The sequence below is a fragment of the Alternaria ethzedia genome (assembly GCF_023757985.1).
Source record: "Alternaria ethzedia strain BMP 0044 chromosome Unknown scaffold_1, whole genome shotgun sequence".
In the NCBI taxonomy this organism is placed as follows: domain Eukaryota; kingdom Fungi; phylum Ascomycota; class Dothideomycetes; order Pleosporales; family Pleosporaceae; genus Alternaria; species Alternaria ethzedia.
The window spans coordinates 594,837-617,273 of record NW_026056194.1 but is presented as its reverse complement, the minus strand read 5'-3'; the positions used below and the strand labels follow the sequence as shown (position 1 = coordinate 617,273).

The window sequence follows — 22,437 nt, the reverse complement described above, 5'->3', positions numbered from 1 at the left end:
CGCTTCCCCTTGCTGCGCTTCTCTTGGGTCATCATGACGAGCGCTGGGGTTTCCAGGCCGCTGAAAGAGTTACTCGCCGAACAACTGCCAAAAGACGTGCCCATCACCTTCTACCACTACTCAACACCGCCCTCCAAGTCCTCCGCCCTCTTCTCCGCGCCGCCCCATGGCAAGTCCGAACGAACATACTGCGAATCGCAGACCTTGGCAGCGTCGATAGTTCCAAAAGATGGAGCAGCCTCGGAACTGCCCGAGGAGCTTCTTATATTGGCAATTGAAGTCTTGATCTACACCACGCGAAACCTCACGACCATCTTCGTCTCCAAAGCCGACTCGACAGGTTATATATCCGAACTACAATTACCGCGAGCCCAGTCTGCGTCACCTCTGAAAGCCATTTGTGGAACCTTTGTATCCTGGCTAGCACGAGAACGACAGAGGGAAGGGAAGAAGCTGGTAGTGTCTCTCTTCGCCAGGGCACAGGATCAATACCTGTTTCCGGCAAGCATCGAGAACAAGAACAAGCATGTGCTAGATGACAGAGGCTTGGTGAAGTGGTGGTGCAGAGTGCTCGATCCCATCATATGGGAGTACAAGGCTGAAGGAGAGCGGAAGCCCTTCGCCGAACGGCTGGTTGATGATGACGGCTCCAAGGCGGACAGCACGTCAGTCCAATCAGAGTCCACGGCCAAAGGCTACTTGGTGATACCGGGCTTCGAGCCATACGACACGCTGCGATACATTCCTCCACCTCCCGTCTCGAATACCCCGCGACGCTGGGTGGCCACCCACCCGCTGCTACAAATCGCTCCCTATCCTGCCGCTCCACCGCGCTGCCTCGTACCACACTTTCCAGACGATCCGAAAGCCAGATTTCTTGACGAACTGGACGAAGAACTTCCCGATCGTGGTACCGATGCTATGGTAGTAGATGGAGGCACACCTTCGAGAAGCAATGGGCACTGGAAGAGCGTTAAGACACTTGACCAGTTCTGGGAATTCATGGCTTTCAGGCAAGAGTGCTCATCAGGGCGTATAGTAGGCTTCATCTGGGTCGTCATAACACCACCCAAGCCTTCGATACCCGAAGAAGACGAGGACATGCCTTCGCAGCAATCAGCGTCGCAGTCGTTCTCACAGCTTGAATCGCAAGAGAACATGCCCAGTCCAAAACGGAAGAAGGCTAGTCGACGCAGGCAAGAGGCTAAAACTAGGTATGGACCAATTCCCCTGGTTCTGCCAAAGATCAAGAACAGCTCTTCAAACTTATCGACGGCATCCAACGTCTCTTCGAGCTCCGCCAAGAACCTTCCCGAGAACAGTCCATACTGGAAATGGCCCGCTTCCTCACGTGGCACCATCTGCTTTTCGCTTAAGAACTATGACCGCGCACATGAGGTCCTTTTGCAACAGAGTTTCGCAAACCGAAAGGCAGCAGCACGAAGTACGAGGAAGTGGAAAGAGGAAATTGCTGTTCTCGGGGGCATGGACGATTGGAGCTTCACAGTCAAGGGGATAAAGGAGTATGTAGCTCCATTAAAACCTTCGGATGCAACAAACGGCGTGACACCTACTATGGTCATGGGTGTGCGAAAGAAGAGGAAACCCGATACCCCATCAGAAGCGGCGGTTGGCGCAGAAAAGCCTGCAGAGTCCGCGCAAATACCAGGAGAAGGCACAGTCAGGAAGAAGGCAAAGCTAGAACCCACACCCATTACTAATGCAAGCGCTGCAAATGGGGTGAACACTTTGACAGCAGGCCTGGTGCGTAAGAAGCCGAAAACTTGAGAAAGGCTGAGCTCAATCGGTATATGGCATTTCACTTGATTCCAGGAAGGCTTCATTTGGTATAACGAAGTGTTCTGGCTGACACACGTCTTTATCTCACTCACACGAAAGTGTGTTAACGTATTAATATGTCCTTGCGGACTTCATTTCAAGCACAAGCTATATGATGTTCCGTGTCGAGAAAGTCCGCGAATTGTATAAAACTTCCTTCATCAGGTGGTTAACTTGAAAAGTGAACGAGTCCATAATCTAAAGTGAGTAATCGATTTACAGATGGCCATCTATGGAAATTGTTGTCGGATGAACTGCTTTGTCGGTGTGCAGGAAGTTTGATCGCAACAAACGATCGCGATCCATGGATGTCCCTGGCGGTGAAGTCGGACCGTTCGGATGTGCAAACGATTGTGGGACAAGAAGCTGCTTCGCTTTTAACAGCTGCAGTACGTCTGCTCTTTTGCCTGTCTTTGTGATACTGCATCTATTCAATACCCCTGAACATCGTCGAGTGGTGCTGCGTCTTGGCGGTCGTGGCTTCCTGGTTCTCCGCAACCTCCGCGCTGCGAGATTCGCCAACACCCCACCCTCATTCTAACCCTACCACATTGTCGCGCATGCTTCGCGCGCCCAACCTCGCGACGGGACAAGATGTCTCCATGTCGCGCACCATCATTGCGACCGGGTGCTTGATTTGGTGGGTGATAGTTTGGAGCGTCTGTGCCATCGGCTTCGTCCAACTATTCCGCTACTATTGGAGGAGACCCCAGCAGGCAACATGCGTCACGACATTGGAAGAGAACGAAGTCCCTCAGGTCACCGTTATACGGCCGGTCAAAGGCCTCGATCCGCGATTGTACGAGTGCCTTGCAGCCACCCTCCGCCAGACGTATCCCAAAAACAAATTGAACACCGTGTTCTGCATTCCCGAGCGTTCCGATCCTGCCTTCCCGATCCTCGAGCACCTATGCAAAGATTTCCCGGATGCCGATGTACAGATCTTGGTCGAAGAGGAGGATCCGCTGCTACTGAAGGATAACAACGCGCTGGGGCCCAATCCGAAGATTAGGAACATGAGTCGCGCCTACAGGGAGGCCAAGGGCGACATCGTATGGGTACTTGACTGCAACGTCTGGGTCGGCAAGGGCGTTTGCGGGCGGTTGGTGGACCTGCTATGTGGATTTGGAAAGGACAAGCATGGCAACAAGAAGACAAAGTACAAGTTCGTTCACCAGACGCCTCTTACGGTAGATCTTGACTCGCAAGGTCTCTCGCTTCAGGACAGGAAGGAATTGCTCGGAGGCAAGCCTGAAGCTGTAGCTGAGTCAACTAGCATCGCGGCAAGCACGTCTTCCGATCCGCGCAATCACTCCAGCAGTACTATCAGGAAGCTGCTGCAGCGCGGCGGAGGACGTCTCGACGAAGCTTTCATGTCTTCTGCTCATGCCAAATTCTACCAAGCCATCAACACAGTCGCTGTGGCACCCTGCATTATGGGCAAGAGCACCATGTTCCGTCGCTCTCATCTCAACTACGTTACCTCATCGAACCCGAACCGCGCCCCCGGTATCGACTACTTCTCTGACAATATCTGCGAGGACCATCTCATTGGTGATGTGTTGTGGAAGCAACCTCAAGCTTTCGAGGAACGAGGCTACAAACCCGAGCCAGGAACGACAAAGGAGGCTTGGGGCAAGCATGTAATGCTCTTCGGTGACTTTTGCTTCCAGCCAATCAGCCATACGTCTGTCATGGCCTACCTGCAACGTCGCATTCGATGGTTACGAGTACGGAAGTTCACGGTTACTTTGGCGACGTTTGTGGAGCCAGGAACAGAAAGCATTCTTTGTGGACTGTATGGCGCATATGCTCTGACGACACTACCCTTCTTCCACAGCATCGGCATCAACCCAACATGGACCTCCTTCTTCCTGATCTGGCTTCTACACCTATCCGCATGGTGCCTTGTAGACTATGTCCAGTATCTGCTGCTGCACTGCGCGAAGACTGTCGAGATCGATTCCGACACCCCTGACTTCATCCTGCCTCAACGATCAGCCTCTGCGTACCACCGTACCGAGGTTCTAGAACCTCTGCTTGGCAATAAAACACCAGGTGAACCTAGTCTACTTGATGGCGCGAGGAGAAACTTCGTAGACTTCTTATTTGCGTGGCTCGGCCGCGAGATTTTCGCATTACCAGTCTGGGTCACCGCCTTCTGGGGAGGTGTAACAGTAGAGTGGCGAGGCAGGAAGTTCTGGGTGGGATTGGATATGAAGGTCCACGAGATCTTGCCGCAAGAGAAGGAAGTCAAGAATGATCAACACAAGAAACGTTAGGATCGTAGGAGGAACCATAATTGTTGTTGCATAGCGTGCGGTCCCGGTAGCATTTCAGGCGTTCAGATGAGAATACGGACATTATCAGCCGACGTTTCCATTGTCACATCACTGGTGAAGGAGGTCTATTTTGATTCAAAAGCTAACGAGTGTTTTTAATCTTGTCGAGCAGGATCTAGCTGAACGCTTCCCACCACAGCGTTGATTTCAGCCATCACATCTGGCGTAAGCTTGTCTATAATCTTCAAGGCTGCACAGTTGTCCACCACCTGCTCTGGCCTTGATGCGCCAGTGATCACCGCAGATACATGCGGATTCTTCAGGCACCATGCGAGCGACAACTGCGACTGGCTGACACCCAGCTTATCCGCGATTGGCTGCTCACAGTTAGCTAGATGCCATCAAGGAGGCATGGGGACTTGATTTACCTTCAATTTCCTCGCTGCGCCGATCATACCACTCCACTCATCATTCCCATATCGGTCGCGCATTCCACTCACAAAACCATCTTTTCCCTCAGCAAACCTCGATCCTGCTGGCGGCGCATCCGGACTATCATTGTACTTTCCGCTAAGTAGTCCAAACTTCAGCGGCGAAAATGTAGTCAACCCGATCCCGAACCGCGAATACAGGCGCTGGAACTCACTCTCCACCTTTTTCCTCTCGAGCAGGTTATACTGCGGCTGCTCCACTACTGGTGCGATGAGACCCAACTGCTTCGCTATTCCGCAAGCCTCGGCAATCTCGTCTGCAGACCATTCTGACGTGCCCCAGTACAAAGCCCAGCCCTTCTGCTCGATGACGTGGTTGAATGCGCGAACTGTTTCTTCCATGGGTGTAAGGCGGTCCGGACGGTGCGCATACACTATATCGACATACTCCAGATCCATGCGTTTGAGAGATGCGCGAAGACCCTCGATGATGTGTTTGCGCGAGAGACCGTGGTTGTTGACAAGCACTTCGCCGTTTGCGCCGCCCCAGTTGAGTTTTGTGGATATCACAATGTCGTTGCGGTTCCACGCAAATTTCTCGATGGCCTGGCCCATGATGATCTCGGACTGGCCTGCGGCGTAAGACTCAGCCGTATCGAAGAATGTGATTCCATTATCGTAGGCCGTCTTCATGATGGAGAATGTAAGCTCTGATAATGGCGTTAGTGGAGTGGCTGATGAGCGTATAGGCACAATATACCATTTTCGACGTGGCCTCCAAAACTACGATCTGATAAGTCTATGCCCAAGTGTTTTCAGAAAAGAGGATGAGTGAACGTACGTGAGCCATCCTCCTAGGCCCAGCGCAGATACATGCAAGCCCGAATTACCTAGGCGGCGGTACTGCATGCCCGTTTTACGAGGTTCTTCCCAAGCCATCTTGCGTGTGTCTGAATGAATCGGTGATGGATTCACAAGTTGATTTCTTATGAGTGCTGGAGCAAGGTGGTCCCTCAAGTACAAACCGCCATCTTCAGTCACAGGTCTTACCAAAGCCTTCAAGAGTTCTGCTGACTACGCTCAAAGCGGCGGGTTCTCCATGAAGGGCGATGCCGGCGATGTAGCCTGCCGCATCGGACAGAAACCCTGATTTGGGCAGTTGCAGCGAGTTGGGCGCTGTGCTGCCGCGGCCTTGGTATCCAGGGTTTCGGCATGACTCGCAACATCGTGGAGATTCCCGAGGTCGTCATTGATCCCCGCAATCACGACATGCAATGGTTCTGGGTAGTTGTGGGGCGCGGCAGGGAAAGTGGATCAGGCTAGAGACGTCTTCGTTGAACAAGGCGGCTCTCTGCAGCCGACGCAGAGACGCATACTCACCATACGCGCAGTCGACGCACGATCATCCGCAATGTTGCGTAGGAAAAATACAAAAAGTATAGTTCAAAGCGTATTGGAAGTATAAGTGACACAATCTCCGATAATATCTCTTTGAAAATGGTACTGGGTATCAAAGCTTTGGGATTGGGACTTGGAATGCGACCTCGGGTTGATCTCAATGACGGGTCGCACATAGTTCGGTGCAATTGAAAGGCAAGGAGGCATTGGTTGGTAGTCGGATACATTGAAAAGACCATGTGATGCTGCAAGGACCACAGTCTGCATGCGGCTATGCATGTTGACATTGACTGTCTGTGGATTTCACCGGCTATCGTTTCCCAACGAGATCAGAGTGTGAACCTGAAGTCTAACCGCTTGTTGCCATCTTTCTCTCGGGAGATGATGTCTGCTTGGTACAGAGCCTTCTCTTCCGAAGTCATCTGTTCCCACTGTATCTGTTTCCTTTTGTTGAGACGGACCAAAGTCTGCCGTTGCACAAGGAAAGTAATGACACTCAGTGCGCATATAGCCACAAGAACGGCGTTTCCCTGCTTGTAGTACGGGCCATCGTACTTGCGGTAGATCTGTGAACTGATCAGAGATCCAATCTGCACAATGACATTGTACGTTGCGGCCGTAATCGCACGTTTCTTAACGTCAAAAGTGTTCTCAGAAATCCAAGAGGAGACCAAGGGATGGAAATATGGGTACCCGGAGATCAGCGTGATTAGGGAAAAGCGGCCCCATTCACGGCCACCATCGGGCAGTGTCAGCAATGCGATGAGAAGCGGCATGATCCAGAACTCGCCAAATATGCAGTGAAAAGTACGTTCGTTGAAGTAGTCGCTTGAGTATGCCAACGCTAGCATGGTGACGACCTGGAGAGCCGCAGACGGAATTGTCAACATGTTGCTGTTGAAGGTGCTGAAGCCGAGGCGTTTAAGCGTGAGAGTGAGGTATCCTTGCACCGGCGAAGCAGGGATGTAAGCGACGAGGCCGATGAAGTATAGACCCCACATGGAGGAATCAGACCAGGCCGCGCGGATGTCGTTGAACGTTGCTGGCTCTTTGAGAGCAGTAAGGCCTTTGGCTGGGTCGTCTCGCAGTATACGGTTGACCATGATGACTTCTTCCCGCTCAGTGTACCAACCTTGGCGCCAAAGCACATTCTTGGTGGATGTCGGCGCGGTGGGCAAATACAAGTACGAGAGAATGGCGATGACGACCGTCAAAAGGCCTTCGAGGAGAAATAGCCAGAACCAACCTGGCTTTCCACCAACACCGCGCATCTCAAGAATACCCGCCGCAAGCAAGGCCGAGATGACACGTGCGATGTTAAGTGTCGACCAGAAGGCTGCCAGGCGTAGAGAAAGCTCCTTGGACTTGTAGAAATAGGTCGCAAACAAGATTACACCGGGGATGAAGCCACCTTCGCAAAGTCCGATGGCTGCGCGGCCCAGGTAAAAGGAAGTTCGGTCGTGCATCCACGCCTGGCCCCAAGATGCAGTTCCCCAGGCAAGCATCATGGTTGGGAGAATGTACTTGAAGCCATAGCGTTTGGTGAGACTGTAAAAGAACACGGTCAGAGAGAGACTTTAACAAGAAAATCGGTGGTACTCACAACTGCACTGGAAATTCAGCAGCCAGAAAGCATACCAACTGTATCGTTGTTCCGTTGTTGTAGTCGTCAGAAGTCAACCCGAGGTCTTCCAGAAGATTGTCTGCGAGCGCATTCGATATGTTTCCACGATCGAGCTGAAATAGTCAGTATTTCTGATCGGCTAGCACGATGTATGAACTTTCCTGCAGCCCGAACATCATGAGACAGAGCCATGTCAGTAGCCGGAGGTCTGTCTTCCGCACCACACGCCGTTCTTCCTCAATCGTCCAGCTCGCCTGGGGGTCGAAGCGATGCCGGCCTTCGTACGTCTCGTGGGGTGGGACGATATCCGCAAGTTCCTCTCTACCCACGTGGGCCGATGATTTGAGCGAATTGGCATCTTCACTGATCCGTGTTTTGTGCGGAGATGCTTCTATGTCGTTGCCCATTGTCAAGGGCTACGATTGTCGGCTACAGCACAATTGCCACGAAAGAAGGTTATTGCTGAGATGTGATAGACTGGACACTGCATATTCCCTGCTATGCTCTCTTGCCTCCTATTTATTACTTTGGACATGGCATGTCGTAATTCAAGCTCGTCCCGTCGCCATCGTCGCCATCCTACCGAGGTAGTAATTGCCCCGAAGAACGAGGGGAAAGCACAATGTTGTGCATGTTGATGCATCTCCTATTGGTCTTACTGTCGACATCCGCCTTGGCGTTCACGGGGTCATGTAGGCTAGGCGCGGCACGCCTAGACCCAGAGCGTACAATTAGTCCGATGACGTGCTTTACCACGCAGGCGGTGGTGTCACCCTGGTTCCGGGAATGATTATATGTCCTGGACTTCCAGACATTTGGAGCTGTTGGTCTGCAGGCTATCCAAGCGTTTTGTAACACTGAATTTGAGCCGGAAGTTGCACTAACCGCGCACCACATTGCCTTCAAGATGCCTTCAGTCAAGCGCAGTCGTATGGAAGACGTTCATGAAGACGGAGATGCAAATATCATTGGCGGTCACCCCAGCGCCCGATCGAGACTGTTGGAGCCCTTAGTCTATTCCGGATCCTTGGACAGCTTCAGACACCAAGACTTGACCCCCGTCATTGGAAGAGAGTTCGAAGGTCTCCAAGTGACTGACCTGCTTCGATGGGGCGATGCTATGATCAAAGATCTGGCAATAACGGGTAAGACTCTCTGTTTGCAGCTTGATGTAGCTCATGACTGACTCATAGTTCCAGTCTCACAACGTGGCGTTGTCTTTCTGCGGGATCAGGATGTTACGCCAACTCAGATGAAAGACTTGATGCTGCGGATCACCGAATTATCTGGCTGTGTATGTCCGATTGACTGCGATGGCGGTTCTACTCTAGCGATAAACTGACAACATATTAGCCTTCTTCCTCAAGTTTACACGTGCATCCTCTTACCGAAGAGGGATCTGAACTCGGTGACCAGATCTCTGTCATAAGTAGCGAAAAGCAAAAGAAAGGTGGCGGTCTCACTCACCAGCTCTCGGACGTATCTCGCCTTGCATCTGCGGGCTGGCATAGCGACATCACATTTGAGCCAGTCCCGTCGGACTATGCGATGTTGAAAATCCACACCTTACCCGCGACAGGCGGTGACACGCTCTGGGCTTCTGGTTACGAAATCTACGATCGTCTTTCTCCTGCTATGCGTTCGTTTTTGGAGGGCCTGACTGCGACGCATGATGCGAAGTTCTTCCTGGATGAGGCAGCGCGATTAGGAAATCCACTCCGGAAGGATGTGAGAGGCAATCCATTGAATCAAGGTGATGCTCTCACAGCCACACATCCGGTCATTCGCACGAACCGTAAGTTTGACGTTTCTCTTGCGCTGCCGTCGCTAACTTATCGTGCAGCTGTAACCGGCTGGAAATCAGTATACGTGAATAAAGGATTCACGAAACGCATCAATGGCGTCACGAAGGACGAATCCGATCTCATCTTACCGTACTTGTTCAACCTTGTGACGCAAAACCACGATGCGCAGGTACGGTTCAAGTGGCGGCCGAACGATCTGGCTATCTGGGACAATCGAAGTACGTGGCATTGCGCCACGTACGATTACGAAGAGGCCAGAGCGGGTGATCGTGTCTGCAGCTTGGGCGAAGCACCGTATCTGGATTTGGGGAGTCAGGGGAGAAGGGAGGCTTTGGGTCTGAGATAGAGATCGATCGCCGATAGGTAGAATTGAATGGTGGCTGGTACTTAGCGTTGCATTACATCACCAACTCGCATCATTCCATCGCTCGCGCGACTGTCGCGCTGCAAGCCAGATTTCTTAGGGTCAATGCCCCAAGTGCCTGTGCACTCGCGTGCTGAGATCCAAGCGTGCAATGGCTACGTCATAGTACAACAATTCGCAAATGGTCCACCACACGAGCATGATGTCAATTGTATAACGACATCGTAGCTTCACTTCTTCGGAGAATCGAGACATGTTGCATGATGGTTGGCTCGAGTCTTCAGCTTCAGCATTAAAGCAACCCGCAAAGTGAACATAGAAGTCTGCATTGTCCGTACTATATGTTGGACGTATATACCAGCTACAACAAAATCACCGCATCGACGGATATTGCAACCCACATGAACGCTATCAGATCTAGAACCCACCAATAAAACAACAAAGCACAAGTGTATCTACGAACACCGATGTACGCCACGCTATACCGAAGCCCCAAAGCGCCTTGAACACCCACAAAGTCGTGACTATAAGGATACTCATCATGTCCTCTTTTCCCTAAATTGGCCCGTCGGACCCGCACTGAAAGCGCCGCTGATAATGCGCTTGAGTTGCTTAGGTTTACTTTGTGGCACTCTCTCGCCACTCGCCGTGCTCTTGCGACTGAGTCCCGTGCCAGTCCTCGTAATGCCATCCATACTCATACTGACACCGAGATCCATAGCGTTGCTACCACGTCGTGCACGTCTCGTCGCATCTTCGTTCTCTTTCTGGTGTAGAGTTTCCGATGGAAGCAAGATGGCACGATCGAGAGCATATGGAAGACCACGATGTCTTCCACGGATCTGCATGGCGATGATGATGAGTTTGCTCAATGTCTTGAACTGGCCGGAGAAGGACGTGTTGAATCCGGGGAATCCCTGACTCAGTCCGACCGTACCGTACGCAGAGACAATCTCGAAAAGGACGGAGAACAGGCTGAACGCGTATTCGTTCGTATTCTCGAGCCGCACGCCTTCGATGATGGCGATGAGGAAGAAACCCAAGAAGACGAACCACAAGTCGAATGAGAGTTGGCGACGCAGATGATGCGAGAGGTAGCTAGATTGAGTGTCGTCTTCATCGTCTGCGGCCCAGACACCCAGTGACTTCTCCTCGTAGACATTCGACTGGCGGATAGACATGGCGATGGGGAAGATCGAAATGTACATCATGATGAGGTAGCTGACTTGGACCGCAGGGTGCAGATCGGCGATGTTGACAACGGCGAAACCTGCAGTACGCGTTGAGGCAGCTTGGAAGAGACCAGCGAGGAAGCGGTGACCACCGGATAGCGAGGTCACGGTCGGGTCGTTGAGATCGAGAATGATGAAGAAGATGAGATCGACACCATTCAGGACGACAAGGATCCAGAACAGCCACCAGTTTGCCTTGCTTGGGAATAGTAGAGTAAAGCACCGACGCGGGTGATCCAACAGGAAACGAAGCTCTTCCCAGATGGCGCTGCTCTTGGGTACCATCAGGGAGTACATCCAGATGGTGAACCGAAGCATACAAGGAAACCCGGTATTTCCGATGATGATCAGGAAGGTACCCAGCACAAGGGGCCACACAGCTAGCTGGAAAGAGACCATCGAGTCTGGAGTGAGAGTGAATCCCAGATCGTTGAACAGGGAGGCTGAAGTAAAAAAGCTCCACCAAGTTGGGTCAACGCCAAAATCTCTCACGACACCACTATAGTGAGCGTCGTTGTTGATCCATGGCGCCAAACATATAATGCCGATGGTGTGCCACCCGAGGTAGAATATGATGAGGATCATGGCGAGCAGCTTCAGAGCACGATATTCGATACCACCGAGCTCTTCTCTTTGTTCTTCAGTCAAATCAACAAAATTTGAGTTGCGTCCGAGGGTGGGCGTCCAGCTGAGATAGGGCATCGGGTCCTCCTCTTCGGTCTTGGCCCTGGTAAGGAAGCTGGTAAATGTTCTTGATCGTGACCTATTACGTAGATGCATGCTCGATGCAGGCACGTTTGCATCGCCCTCATTGGTCCTGGTTCTGTCATAGACGGAATGTCCGGTAGGGCGTTGCTGCCGGTCCGGTACGTCGATGGTGATGTGATTCCTGAAGGGGCGATCGTCTCCGTTCAGAGCATGGGGAACAGAATTTGAACGCTCTCGCTTGGGATGAGACTCATGCGATAGTCTACTCGCAACTCTGTCCAATTCTTCTTCTCCTTTAACAGCCTCTGGGATGAGCCCCTGGTCGAAGTCGCGTGGACCTGGTATACGAAGCTTGTTCCTCGCTGTCGGGTTTCGCTGCGCTTCTACGAAAGCGATGCTCTTCTCTTTGTTCGACTGTGGAAGGCGGCCGCCAGGGGATTCTTCAAGCGACTCCTTGGGCTTCTTTTCCTTAGGTGTGCTGAGATTGTCGGCCCATACAATGCCAGATGGAGCAGTTTGAACGGGAGTCGTCGGCCGGAACGGTGGCATTTCGTCTTCGCTGGAACTAGATCTTCTCGGGCGTATGCCATTGCCAGTCCAGTCCAGTCCGTCACTGAAGGCGTACTCGTTCGCGATTGTTCCACCGTGTGCGTGGCCACTGGATCCACGCATGACCCGAATCTCACGAGCGCCGACCGCTTGCTCTTCTTGTCCAACATTACGTTCTGTTGCTGCATTCATCTCACTCTTCCTCCTAGAAAGTGTGCGAGTCCGACCGCTCCGGTTCCCTCTCTCGAGCACGATGTTCTGGAAACGCTTTTCGAACCAATAGAGGCGAACGACTACGACGGAGCTGTGGATGAAGATGGGCGTACATAAGCTGGCGATAAAGTAGATGACTATCTGTTTATTGTTAGCAAAAGACTTGTAGATTTCAAACGCATCAAATACCTGTTGATATAGATCCAGTGTGTTTATGTCAATTCTGCGCTGGCAGTCAGTTCACTGCCCTCATACCTCAGGGACTAACATACGTGTTCAAGCCACTCTGTGTTGCTGCGCCGCTTGCAAAGAAGAGGGCATCGACATAGGGTATGCGACCACTGCCGTATATGATGACGGATCCGATGAGCGCCCACCCAATGATATACGAATCTGTAAACCTATCAGCCACAGTTCAGTCCCTCCCCTGTGATAGTGCGCATACAGTGAAGGGTGATAAAGTTGGCGTGTGGTTTGAGGGCCTTGAGACTGGACGGGAGGCGCTGCTTCAGCCATGCGAACATGACAAGCCATGGGCCGAACATGTTGCCACCAGTGGGCTTCCAAGGCGATGGGAAAGAGTGAATGGCACCCAGTGGGCGGGACTTGTCAGGTTGAAAGAGGTGAGATCAGCAGAGGCAGTGGGAAGGAAGAGCTGAAAGTTCGAGTCTAGTCGAGCGCGCCCCAAGCAGAGAGAACGTCAACGGACCGAGCCGGTAGCGCGTCGCAGAAAAGCTCCGTCGTAGTGGTGCATGTTTGAGGAAAGAAGAGGGCGAAGTGTTAGTTCGAGTGGGCGCTGTGAACTATGGGTCGCGTTGCGGGACGGTAGTCGAGTGGTGCGCTGTGAAAGATTGCCGGCTTGTCGCGCTGCCAGGTGCGGCGATGACGCTAAAGGGGCATCGAGGCCACGGAATGCCCAGCCCTGCTATTCGCAACCGGAGTTTTAACAGACCCCTGTAGTGCACATGGGAATCCAATCGAGAAGGCCTTCCTGCCACACCATAGCCATGGCACTACGCTGCAACCAGAGTTCACATGTGCAACGTGCTTTTTGATCTGCATGCACGTTGGACGTGTGCTTATTCTCCACTGCGATGCTTCCGCTCCGCCCCGCTATCCTTCCTTCCGCGTCGCGTGAGCAGTCCCAACTGAGGATTTGATAAACGGTGCCCCTCCACATCTCAATATATATGGTGGGTGTGGACATCGACTTTGCATGAAAGACTACGTTCGCCAGCGCATATCGCGATACGGGGTTCGTCCGCCGGCCGAGCTGATATCTCACCACCCCAACACAACAAGAAATGGCAACAGCGCCGACCACAGCCAAGGATACCGCGGCACCGGCGAGTATGCACTTTTGTTTCAGGACAAGATGCTTGCTTTGGCCTTGATAAGGTGCGCCTGATTACTTTACTGGGGCGAATGACAAGGGCTAGTTCACGTTTCGCCGGACTCACGGACTTTCGTTGTCCTCATTTCTTCTGCGATTGCTGCGCCACAGTTTGGTGTTCTGGCTAGTCATCTGGGTGCGTCGATTCACGGAGACTTCGGCACTTTGGACGCTTGTCGTGGCACGTCCAAACTGTATACCTGCTTCGCTTAGCTGATTCCATCACGTCAGCTTTGCTTTTATTTGGCATGCCGAGCTCGTTTTATAGGAGGAAGACGCGTGTGCATGCTTGGTTCGGATATTCGGTATCAACAATAGTCATATTCGGACCGCGCAAAGATGTGGAGCAGACCAACGGACCCTGATATTCACATCCTAAAATACACTTGATCCTGCTCCGAGGCAAGACATCCATATCCTCCACTGTTCCGTCTCGTACGTCCATTCGTCGTCGCCAATGCAGTAAATGCGTATGAAATCAAGCCAAGCATAAAGGAATAGATCATTGCAATTTTGGAAGTCTTTGCTTCTCTTCCTCGTTCGGTTTCTTCGTCACCCTACAGAAAAGAGTTGGCTAGTCAGTACCGTTCGGTGCAGCAGAGAGAGTAGGAGTTGTGGCGCCTGAATTAGGCTTACTCTTCGTCTTCAACGTTAGCGGGAAGGTAAAGTCGTCAGCCTCTTCTTCTTCACTGTGCAGTTGTTAGCGTTGTCATCGCGCGTTACATCCTGATAATCACTTACGGGAGCTTCCACGCAATGTAGTCCTCGGTGCTCAGTCCCTCGCGGCCCTCCTGCAGCGAAGCAAAGTCACCGGGCGTCATCATGCCCGAACGATCGCGGGGAGACCCGGGCTCGGACAACGGCCGTGAGATTTTGACGTCTTGCGAGCTGAAGAAATCTGGCTCATCATCGTCTTCGTATGCCGCAGGGTATGCGCGTCGAAGAGCCAATTGTCGGGCCTTGACGTATTCCAAGCCCATGCGCTTCCAGTCGAGCAAGTCGCTAAGTCTCTCGGTCCGGTTACGCTGGTTGATACGCTGGCGCTTGCTCTTCTTGGTGAACTCGAACATGTAGTCGACAAGCTGGTTGACTGAGTCGTCCACGCCCTTCATCCTTCGGTCTACGATGTAAATACCATAGTCCTGGGCATTTTCAATCAGTTCCTCCATATAACAACCGAAGCCAGACAGGTTGGTTGTGATGCTAGGAACACCCATTACGGTGCACTCAGCCGGAGTGTAACCCCAGGGTTCGTAGTAGGATGAGAAGACACCAAGGTGAGTTCCACGAACAAAATCATCGTAGTCTAATGGCAAGACAGGGTTCGCTGAGTTCAAGAACTCGGGATGGAACACAACCTTGACGCGATCCGATGGGTGGTTGAAGAGCTGGCAGCGACGGAGCTGGTTCAGGACGGGGTCTTCGGCATCGTTGACCATGTTGTGAGTAACGATGGGCGGAAGGTTGTGACGCTTCATGGCAAACAACCGTCGGCGGAGCAAGATCTTATCAGCGGGCGTGATCAAGTCCTTGTCCTCGGGGAGCTCAGAGCCCTCCGTCCAGGTCAACGAACGCTCGAACAACTTCTTAGCAACATTCTCGGCGATGTTGTTTACACTGTCATGAAGCGCCTTGATGACGGCTTGTCCCTTTAGTGAGTCGACCGAGAGCGACGTCGTCTGCGCGGGAAGAATGATGAAAGCGACGACTGTCATGTTCGAGTTCTCGTTCTTCATCTTGTGGTTCAGCCGGGCTAACGACTCAATGAACATGTCTACACCCTTATTGCGGTACTCATAGCGACCGGCAGTGAAGAAGTAGAGGGTGTTCTCAGGATCGAAGTCGTTGTGGCCGTAGAAATGTCCGCGCACGAAGTCATTGATCTTGACCTTGGCTTGCTGATGCAAGTTTTGGAACTCGTGAGTAGCCGAAAACTTCTTGACGTTCAGACCGTTGGGCAAGACACCGTCCGGCTTTCGCTTCAGAAGATGCTCGCTCTCGTATGCGGTGATGTGGGAAACCGTGGTGAAGACATCAGCTGCATGTGTAGCGGCGCGCTCGATGCAGTAGCGGTGGTAAATACCGCGCTTTCCCGCCTCAGCGTCCACGTCGAAATATTGGAGGTTGTTGTAGAAATCGACCGAGCCGGCGCAGAGGTAGCGACCGAGGAGCGTAGCGTGGGTAGTGAAGATGGTGGTAACATCGATGCGGCGCTTCTTGCAGAGCGGGACTGCGACACCTGCCAGCCACTCGTGGAACTGAACAATGACGGCTCGCTTCTTCTCGTGGTAGACGTACTGGAGAGTAGTTAGCGCAGCTCGCAGCGACTGCACACATTCTCAACTTACCTCGCCCAGGAACCACGCAATGAGGTAACCAAAAACAATGGCCTCGTTGGTCTCGGAATCGCCAGGCGGCGAAGGAATGCCGGTGGAAGACCAGAGGTCGCCCTTCCACTCGTCAAGCCACCTGTAGCCGGTACCAGTGTCGAAGAGGAGCACACGTGGGGCACCGTCGATCAACCAACGTCCGTACAGCATCTTGATGCCACGGTCGTCCATAGACTTCATGGTCGCAATCAACGCCGGGTCTTTGGGCTCGATGGGCTCTACTTCGACCGCCGCCTGTTATCTCGTTAATTTCTGGTTTCAAGATGCCATGGGTTGCGCCTACCGAAGCTCTGTTCCATGGGCCCAAGAGGGTGTATGCGGCGCCATACTCAGCGGTGGTGACCTGGGCCTTGGACTTGAGGACTGAGTAGATACCGCCGACTGAGACTGGTTAGCATTGCAGACGGGCATCAAGTTGGGACGAAAGCTACCTCTGTTTGCGACTTCGGTCGCAACCTCGAACAGGACGTGGTTCTGCACGTCTCTCGCGCCGGTCTCAGCCATTGTGGGTGGGTGTTGTGAGGAGATAGTGGGAAGGCGCAATGGCAAGATCGGAGCTCTTTCTAGGGGAGAGAAAGCTTGGAAAGTCGAGGGAGTGTGAGAGCTTGAGCTCGGTGCTTGGTTGAGCTACTGCAGGTGGCCGCGCTAGACAAGCGGTTCGATTACTCCCGGTTGAGTACGAAGTGCTGGCGGCGGACACGGTGTGGTGGAGCTGCAGGAGCAATTGGACGTGTGGTAGCAGAGCAGCAGCAAGCAAACTCTGTCTAATAGTCGAGGAAAGATGTTTTGCAGGCGCCCTGGGGACAGAAATGCTGGGCCGCTATTGTTTGGCGCACGAGCGTTGGCTACCCGGTGGAGGTTGGGATTCCTCTTTGGGTATCGGATCAATCGTCGTAGGACCGCCGGCGTACTCTGCCGTGACGTAGGCGCTCGGCTTCTACTGCCCATTCACGTTTAAACTGCCATTTAGCCTGGCCGCCTTGACGCGCCCCGTCCCAGCTGCACCACGTCTCTCCGATGCTGTTCACACTCGCCGCGCTGCACTTGAAGCCAGAGTCGACCCCACGGGCAGCGCCCAATTCTGAGGCTGAAGCGCAACGGGCGAGGCCAAGGCCGCGAGTCAACAACTCAACAGTTTCCTTTGGAAATGAGAAGCGGAGCATCGACCGATCCCGCCGCCCGTTGAGCTGCTCGCTTATTCCTGTCTGCTTGTCTATGCCCGTCCGCTTTCAGACGCATCAAGAACATCAAAAGGGTCAGCTGGATGCAAGAGCTGCGCGCTGCGTTCGACTGCCGAGGCGCTGCACCAGGTCCGCTTGCTGCAGTATTCCGTCATACGGAGTGCAGTAAGGCCGACAATTGCGGGGTTCCCGCGAACGGTGGGAGAAGTCGACAGCACGCCAACTCTCTCCACAGCGCCATTAGTGGGTCGTGGGTGGAGGCGGAGAGGAGCACGTGAAGGGCCCACGACAGCCACTGCCGCGCCGTGTGACAGGTGTGCGATGCGCTGCGGAGAGTTCATCGGAAGAAAAGGTTTTTCTTGCGAGCCGTGTCGTATTGCATCTCGGACGATATTGTCTAGCAGCACTGTATCGCCGTTACCCGTATCGTGTTGGGGTTGCTAGGCAGGCACATGACTCGTATGCAGTCAGTGCCTGATACACCAAGGTCTAGACAACGGCACTCGGCTAGTGAGAGTCTCGAATACAACATGTCAGCAGTCTTGAACAGCGAACGACCCTACGAGATGGCTGGAGAGCAAAGGAAGCTTCTTCTAGAAATTTTTGCATTTGCTTTTGTGTCATAGAGTCCAGAACAAGCATTGGACTACTCCTCTCTCACGGCCTCTATAAATCTATTATACCAGATACCACCCAGGCCGTAACATGCGACATATGAAAGTGCAGCCAAAGCAATGGATATCGAGCTAAACGCGCAAAGCCAACAAACGAAAACGACGAACCCCAAAGAACTCCAAGCAAAAGGTACCCGTCGAGCAAACGACCCTACTTACCACTCCGATCGATGACCGGAGCAGCGTTTGGCAGCGCACTCAGCAAACTGCCTTGTGCGAATTCGTTGTTCGACGACAGGTTGACCATGGGGCCCTTGGCTTTACTACCATCCATAACGCCCCTACCCACCATGTCCTTCCCCTGCGAGTAGCCGGCTTGCGATAGCAAACCGCCTCCGGTAAACGCCTTACTGTCATCCTCTGGAGCACCGAGATGGTTGTTTTGAGTATACGCGGCTAATGGCTCGCCGCGACCCTTGAGCGAGCGCGTACGTTCGTGACCACCAGCGGCTCGCGATGTACCTGGACGACCGGCGCGCCAGTCTGTTGATGAGGGAACCTTGATAGCCTCCTCGATTGACGTTGCACTTTCGACCAACGGTCCGGCGCCAGCTCCTGGGTTGTAGCCTTTGCCCTTGTTGAGATGCTGCGGTGGCGGGCGGTACTGGGGTGTTAGATCAACCAAAGGCTCGGGCATGCCAGGTACCCGCTTCGAAGCACTACGTTGGAGATCGCTGGATGCTCGCCGGTGATGATTGCTGCGGACTGAGGTATTGCGTTTCAGACCAGAATCGTTGGACGATACTTGGGCTACACGGCCCATGTTGTTCAGCAGAGATGGTCCTTCTGTGAACGGGCCTGACGGTTCGCGAGCCTGTAGAGCGGCTTGACGTTGCGTGTAGCTACGTCCAAGAAGGCCGCTCGAAGCAAACGCCTCCTCGCCTTGCTGATCGACACTTCGACTCCGGCTACTGGGCGGTGAAGTACTTTCTGCGACCAGACCACTCTTGCTGAAGGCGGTTGGAGGTGGTTGCTTTACCCGTATCGACTTCATCCGCGAGTGCATTGCCCTGCTATCGAGCTTGGAAAGAGGTTTGTCGTCTGGGAACTCTCCCGGTTTGTGAACTTCGATCTGGTCCAGCGTCTTGTTGAAACTGTCCATATCGAGCAAGGACGAGAAAGCACCGAGCTGGTAATGCGACCCAACTGATTCTCCTCTTGAATGCGAGGACGTCTGTGCGGCTTCAGCAGCCCCGGACACATTGCGTGTCGCATGAGTCTTCTTCTTCAAACCCTCGCCCTTCTGGTGTTTGAGATACCAGCTCCGCCAAGTCTGTAACGCTGTATAGAACGTGTTCGCTATGTTTCGGTCGTTGGTACAGAAGAAGTGAACATACTGCGATTCGTCCGCAAAGATGTTGGACTTTTGCATACTCTTGACGGCGTAGCAAATCTTCTTTGGGGGCTTCACCCGTGCCAGCTTGGACTGGGTCACCGAGTAGATGTCGTAGTCTGTGAGAGTGCAGATGTTTTCCTGGTCCTTTTCCTTGGTCTTTTCGTTCTTGGCCATGACTAGTTGTCCGTCTGGACGAAGGATGAGAAGTCGTTTACTCCATTTCCCAGGTCTCGATGAGTATTGGATAAAGCACGAAGCCCCCTCTGGTCTGGTGTCTGGGACTTTGTACGAGAGTAGACTGTCCTGGTCGATACCATCGACATCAGAGTCAATGATGGTAAGTTCGTTCTGATTGTCGTAATCCCAGGAGTTCATCACATCTCTCACGTACTCGTAGTTGCGAAGGGGGCGTGTGATGCTAACCTTGGTGAAGAGCTCGGAGATAACAGCTGTGCGAACGTCAATGGGATCTGTGAGCACCGTGGCGGCAGACTTGATAAGATCGAGAGGAGTCGTGGTTGGAGTCACAGGGAGCAGGATGCGCTTCTCGTTGCACACGACTTTAACGCGCTATTACGGCTGTTAGTCGCATGTTCGTGTTTGACGAATGGTGTACATACTCTATCACCAGCGTTCACGGCGGATGTAGGCGCATCGATGCCTAGAACAACGCCACCTCCACCGGGTCTGATGGTATCCTCCTCTCCGAAATTAAGACTCAGTTGCGGTGCAGTTGGTTGTTGCACAGGGGCATCTAGACCCAAAGCTTCATCCTTTCTCCTCTTGAACATTCCAAAACCTGTCTCCTGCTGTCGCGGTGGCGATACTGGAGGTGAAGAAGAGGGCGCTTTTCGGGCCTTCTGCTCAAGCTTTGCGAGGGTTGCCTGCCGCTCCTTCTCTTCGACCTTCGCCTTGCGGACGCCCTCTTCCCTTTGTTGGAGGACTTTCTGGTTCTCGGCCTTCTGTAATCGTCTGCCACGTTCTTGTTCGGCCTTTTGTTCCTCCCTCTGCCGACGCAGGGCCTCGGCTTCTTCCATCTCTCGTTGGGCGTCTAAGCGCGCAGCTTCTTCCTCTTCGTGTCGCATCCTCTCGATTCTGTCCAGCTCGGCCTGCTTAGCCTGCTTCTGTGCGCGCGCCTCTGCCTCATATTTTTCTTTGAGCTGTCGCTGTCTCTCCTTCTCCCGCTGCAAAACCTCTCTCGCGCTGTCATCGCCTCTGAGCGACTGCTGGCGCGGCGCATTGGAGACGGGTGGTGAGGCCTCTGTCGTGCGAGTTCTGGCGGTCCTGGGCCGACGCTGGCCGGTGTTTGCGGAATGCGACGATTGGTACGGCGAACTCACAGCGCGGTTCCGAGATGTAGAGGGCGTGGAGGGCGGTACTTGCGCGGGAAGGGGAGGAGGGGCATTTGGAATTGTGTTCGAACGGAGCGGTGGGGGGTTTGGGCTGGTCGCGTGCGAAGTAGTCGGTCTGCGGTGGTAGCGGCTCATGCTCCTGCTGATGGGCGCATCGCTTTGGGGCTGCATTTCGGACACGGCGGGCATGGGAGGCACTGCGGGCACGTCTGGCGAAGTGTGGTGTTGCTGTTCTTGCGCGCGCCTCACACTCCTATAGCGCGACATCTTGGGGGCTGCCGCCGCCGACGAGGGGATTGTTTCCGTGGCCATGTTGTGCTCGGCTGCTGTGCGACACGACTCTGCGTGCCTGTGCGACGACAAGTAAGGGACATAGGAGACAGAGGCTGGAGGGCATACACCAAGCAAGTGAGGGGGAGCGGCGCAGGGAGGGTGGGAAGAAGCAACAGGGAGCGGCAGGTGCACACGGATACTCGGCTGTTTAATTCATGAGATTCCAGTACCTAAGTCCAATCACTACGTCAAGCAAGCGACCCAGTCTTGCACCGTCGCAATGGAGGTGGTCCTCTCAGGGGGACAAGGTTGGCTGGACTCTTACTTGATGCAGCAAGGGCGCCCGTTGTGGCGCTAACAATAGCTGGGCCGGGGCAGCTGCGTGTTTGGCCATGCCCGCCTAGCTGTTTCGGCCAATCTAGCCGCACACCCGCCGCAAGTACCGCCCTGCCGCGCATTATTATTACACTTTGCCATGCATCAGCCACAGCAGCCCTGTTTGTGTAGTCTCTCGGCTTTACATTGCCAATAATTTCGGTTGTGGGTGTCTGATAAAACTTGGAACCTACTTCACACCACGCTGGACTTGGAACGTTAGTGTCCATTGTTTGTAATCTTGCAGCAACCTAGGAAAATAGCACGATGGACTGAGCCAAGTGAGAATGAAATATTGAAAGGTCTAGCTACATTCGCGAGAAGTGAACTAAAGAGTGAAGAGAATGATGTCAATTGGGTGACAGAACCTACTTCTCCAGCTACAAGAGTCTCTACTGCGTTTACACAGTACTGCATTTCACTATGTGGACATGCCCCAATCACCTAGGTAGATGCCACTAACATACGCTCTTCTCCCTCTCCCACATCTCCTCTGCCTACCAAACATGGCTCGGAAGACCCAGCTTTTGTTTGCGGGTTTCTCGATTCTTGCTCTGATTTACCTGTTCTGCCATAACCCCTACGCCTACATATCCAGCACATCGCACTTTCAGCAACCTCCACCTCCCCTCCCACCAGCCAATTCCACTCTCGGTTTTGGTGCTATCCTTGCAGTATCACACTCCAGCTCACCACGACGACCCAGCCTACTATGGGCTGCCAACCTAACAGATATCGAGATTGTGATTCCTCGGCAGAAGGAGTGGGGTGTGGGTGATGTCGAGAAGCTGAAGACGAAGGAAGGTAGTAGTCTAAGCACTGGAAGTGCGAAAGCCTGGTTGGGACATTTGGAGGTTTTGAGATGGTACGTCGGTTTGAAGAGGTCAATGATGGAGAACAATGTATTGATGACATGACAGGTTTCTCGCCTCAAGCCACGAGGCAGCTCTAATCATCGAAGACGACACTGATTTCGACATCTTCATCCGACAATCCCAGGTTCCACTCCTGGCATCCG

General features: G+C 53.2%; 8 protein-coding genes across 8 annotated transcripts; 3 read left to right on the top strand and 5 right to left on the bottom strand.

Annotated features, from left to right (window-relative positions):
* Positions 1-33: 33 nt before the first annotated feature.
* J4E87_000196 (uncharacterized protein) lies at positions 34-1,788 on the top strand (the record flags this gene model as incomplete). The annotated part of the gene is made up of 1 exon (XM_049371855.1): positions 34-1,788. The coding sequence occupies one exon, from the start codon at positions 34-36 to the stop codon at positions 1,786-1,788; it is 1,755 nt and encodes a 584-aa protein (XP_049237989.1).
* Positions 1,789-2,399: 611 nt separating this feature from the next.
* Positions 2,400-4,121, top strand: J4E87_000195 (uncharacterized protein; the record flags this gene model as incomplete). The annotated part of the gene is made up of 1 exon (XM_049371854.1): positions 2,400-4,121. One exon carries the CDS (start codon positions 2,400-2,402, stop codon positions 4,119-4,121), a length of 1,722 nt encoding a protein of 573 aa, XP_049237988.1.
* Positions 4,122-4,276: 155 nt separating this feature from the next.
* Positions 4,277-5,491, bottom strand: J4E87_000194 (uncharacterized protein; the record flags this gene model as incomplete). Its single annotated transcript, XM_049371853.1, has 4 exons — positions 4,277-4,498; positions 4,550-5,262; positions 5,313-5,335; positions 5,394-5,491. 4 exons carry the CDS (start codon positions 5,489-5,491, stop codon positions 4,277-4,279), a joined length of 1,056 nt encoding a protein of 351 aa, XP_049237987.1.
* Positions 5,492-6,279: 788 nt separating this feature from the next.
* Positions 6,280-7,981, bottom strand: J4E87_000193 (uncharacterized protein; the record flags this gene model as incomplete). The annotated part of the gene is made up of 3 exons (XM_049371852.1): positions 6,280-7,498; positions 7,554-7,687; positions 7,796-7,981. The coding sequence occupies 3 exons, from the start codon at positions 7,979-7,981 to the stop codon at positions 6,280-6,282; spliced, it is 1,539 nt and encodes a 512-aa protein (XP_049237986.1).
* A 500-nt stretch (positions 7,982-8,481) lies between these two features.
* Positions 8,482-9,725, top strand: J4E87_000192 (uncharacterized protein; the record flags this gene model as incomplete). Its single annotated transcript, XM_049371851.1, has 4 exons — positions 8,482-8,719; positions 8,774-8,868; positions 8,928-9,369; positions 9,418-9,725. 4 exons carry the CDS (start codon positions 8,482-8,484, stop codon positions 9,723-9,725), a joined length of 1,083 nt encoding a protein of 360 aa, XP_049237985.1.
* Positions 9,726-10,282: 557 nt separating this feature from the next.
* On the bottom strand, positions 10,283-12,990 carry J4E87_000191 (uncharacterized protein; the record flags this gene model as incomplete). The annotated part of the gene is made up of 4 exons (XM_049371850.1): positions 10,283-12,586; positions 12,635-12,668; positions 12,718-12,838; positions 12,891-12,990. The coding sequence occupies 4 exons, from the start codon at positions 12,988-12,990 to the stop codon at positions 10,283-10,285; spliced, it is 2,559 nt and encodes an 852-aa protein (XP_049237984.1).
* Positions 12,991-14,412: 1,422 nt separating this feature from the next.
* GSY1 (glycogen synthase) lies at positions 14,413-16,732 on the bottom strand (the record flags this gene model as incomplete). Its single annotated transcript, XM_049371849.1, has 5 exons — positions 14,413-14,527; positions 14,580-16,135; positions 16,187-16,462; positions 16,512-16,609; positions 16,660-16,732. 5 exons carry the CDS (start codon positions 16,730-16,732, stop codon positions 14,413-14,415), a joined length of 2,118 nt encoding a protein of 705 aa, XP_049237983.1.
* A 1,502-nt stretch (positions 16,733-18,234) lies between these two features.
* On the bottom strand, positions 18,235-20,960 carry J4E87_000189 (uncharacterized protein; the record flags this gene model as incomplete). Its single annotated transcript, XM_049371848.1, is given in 3 exon segments — positions 18,235-19,989; positions 20,040-20,936; positions 20,952-20,960. The coding sequence occupies 3 exon segments, from the start codon at positions 20,958-20,960 to the stop codon at positions 18,235-18,237; spliced, it is 2,661 nt and encodes an 886-aa protein (XP_049237982.1).
* Positions 20,961-22,437: the final 1,477 nt, after the last annotated feature.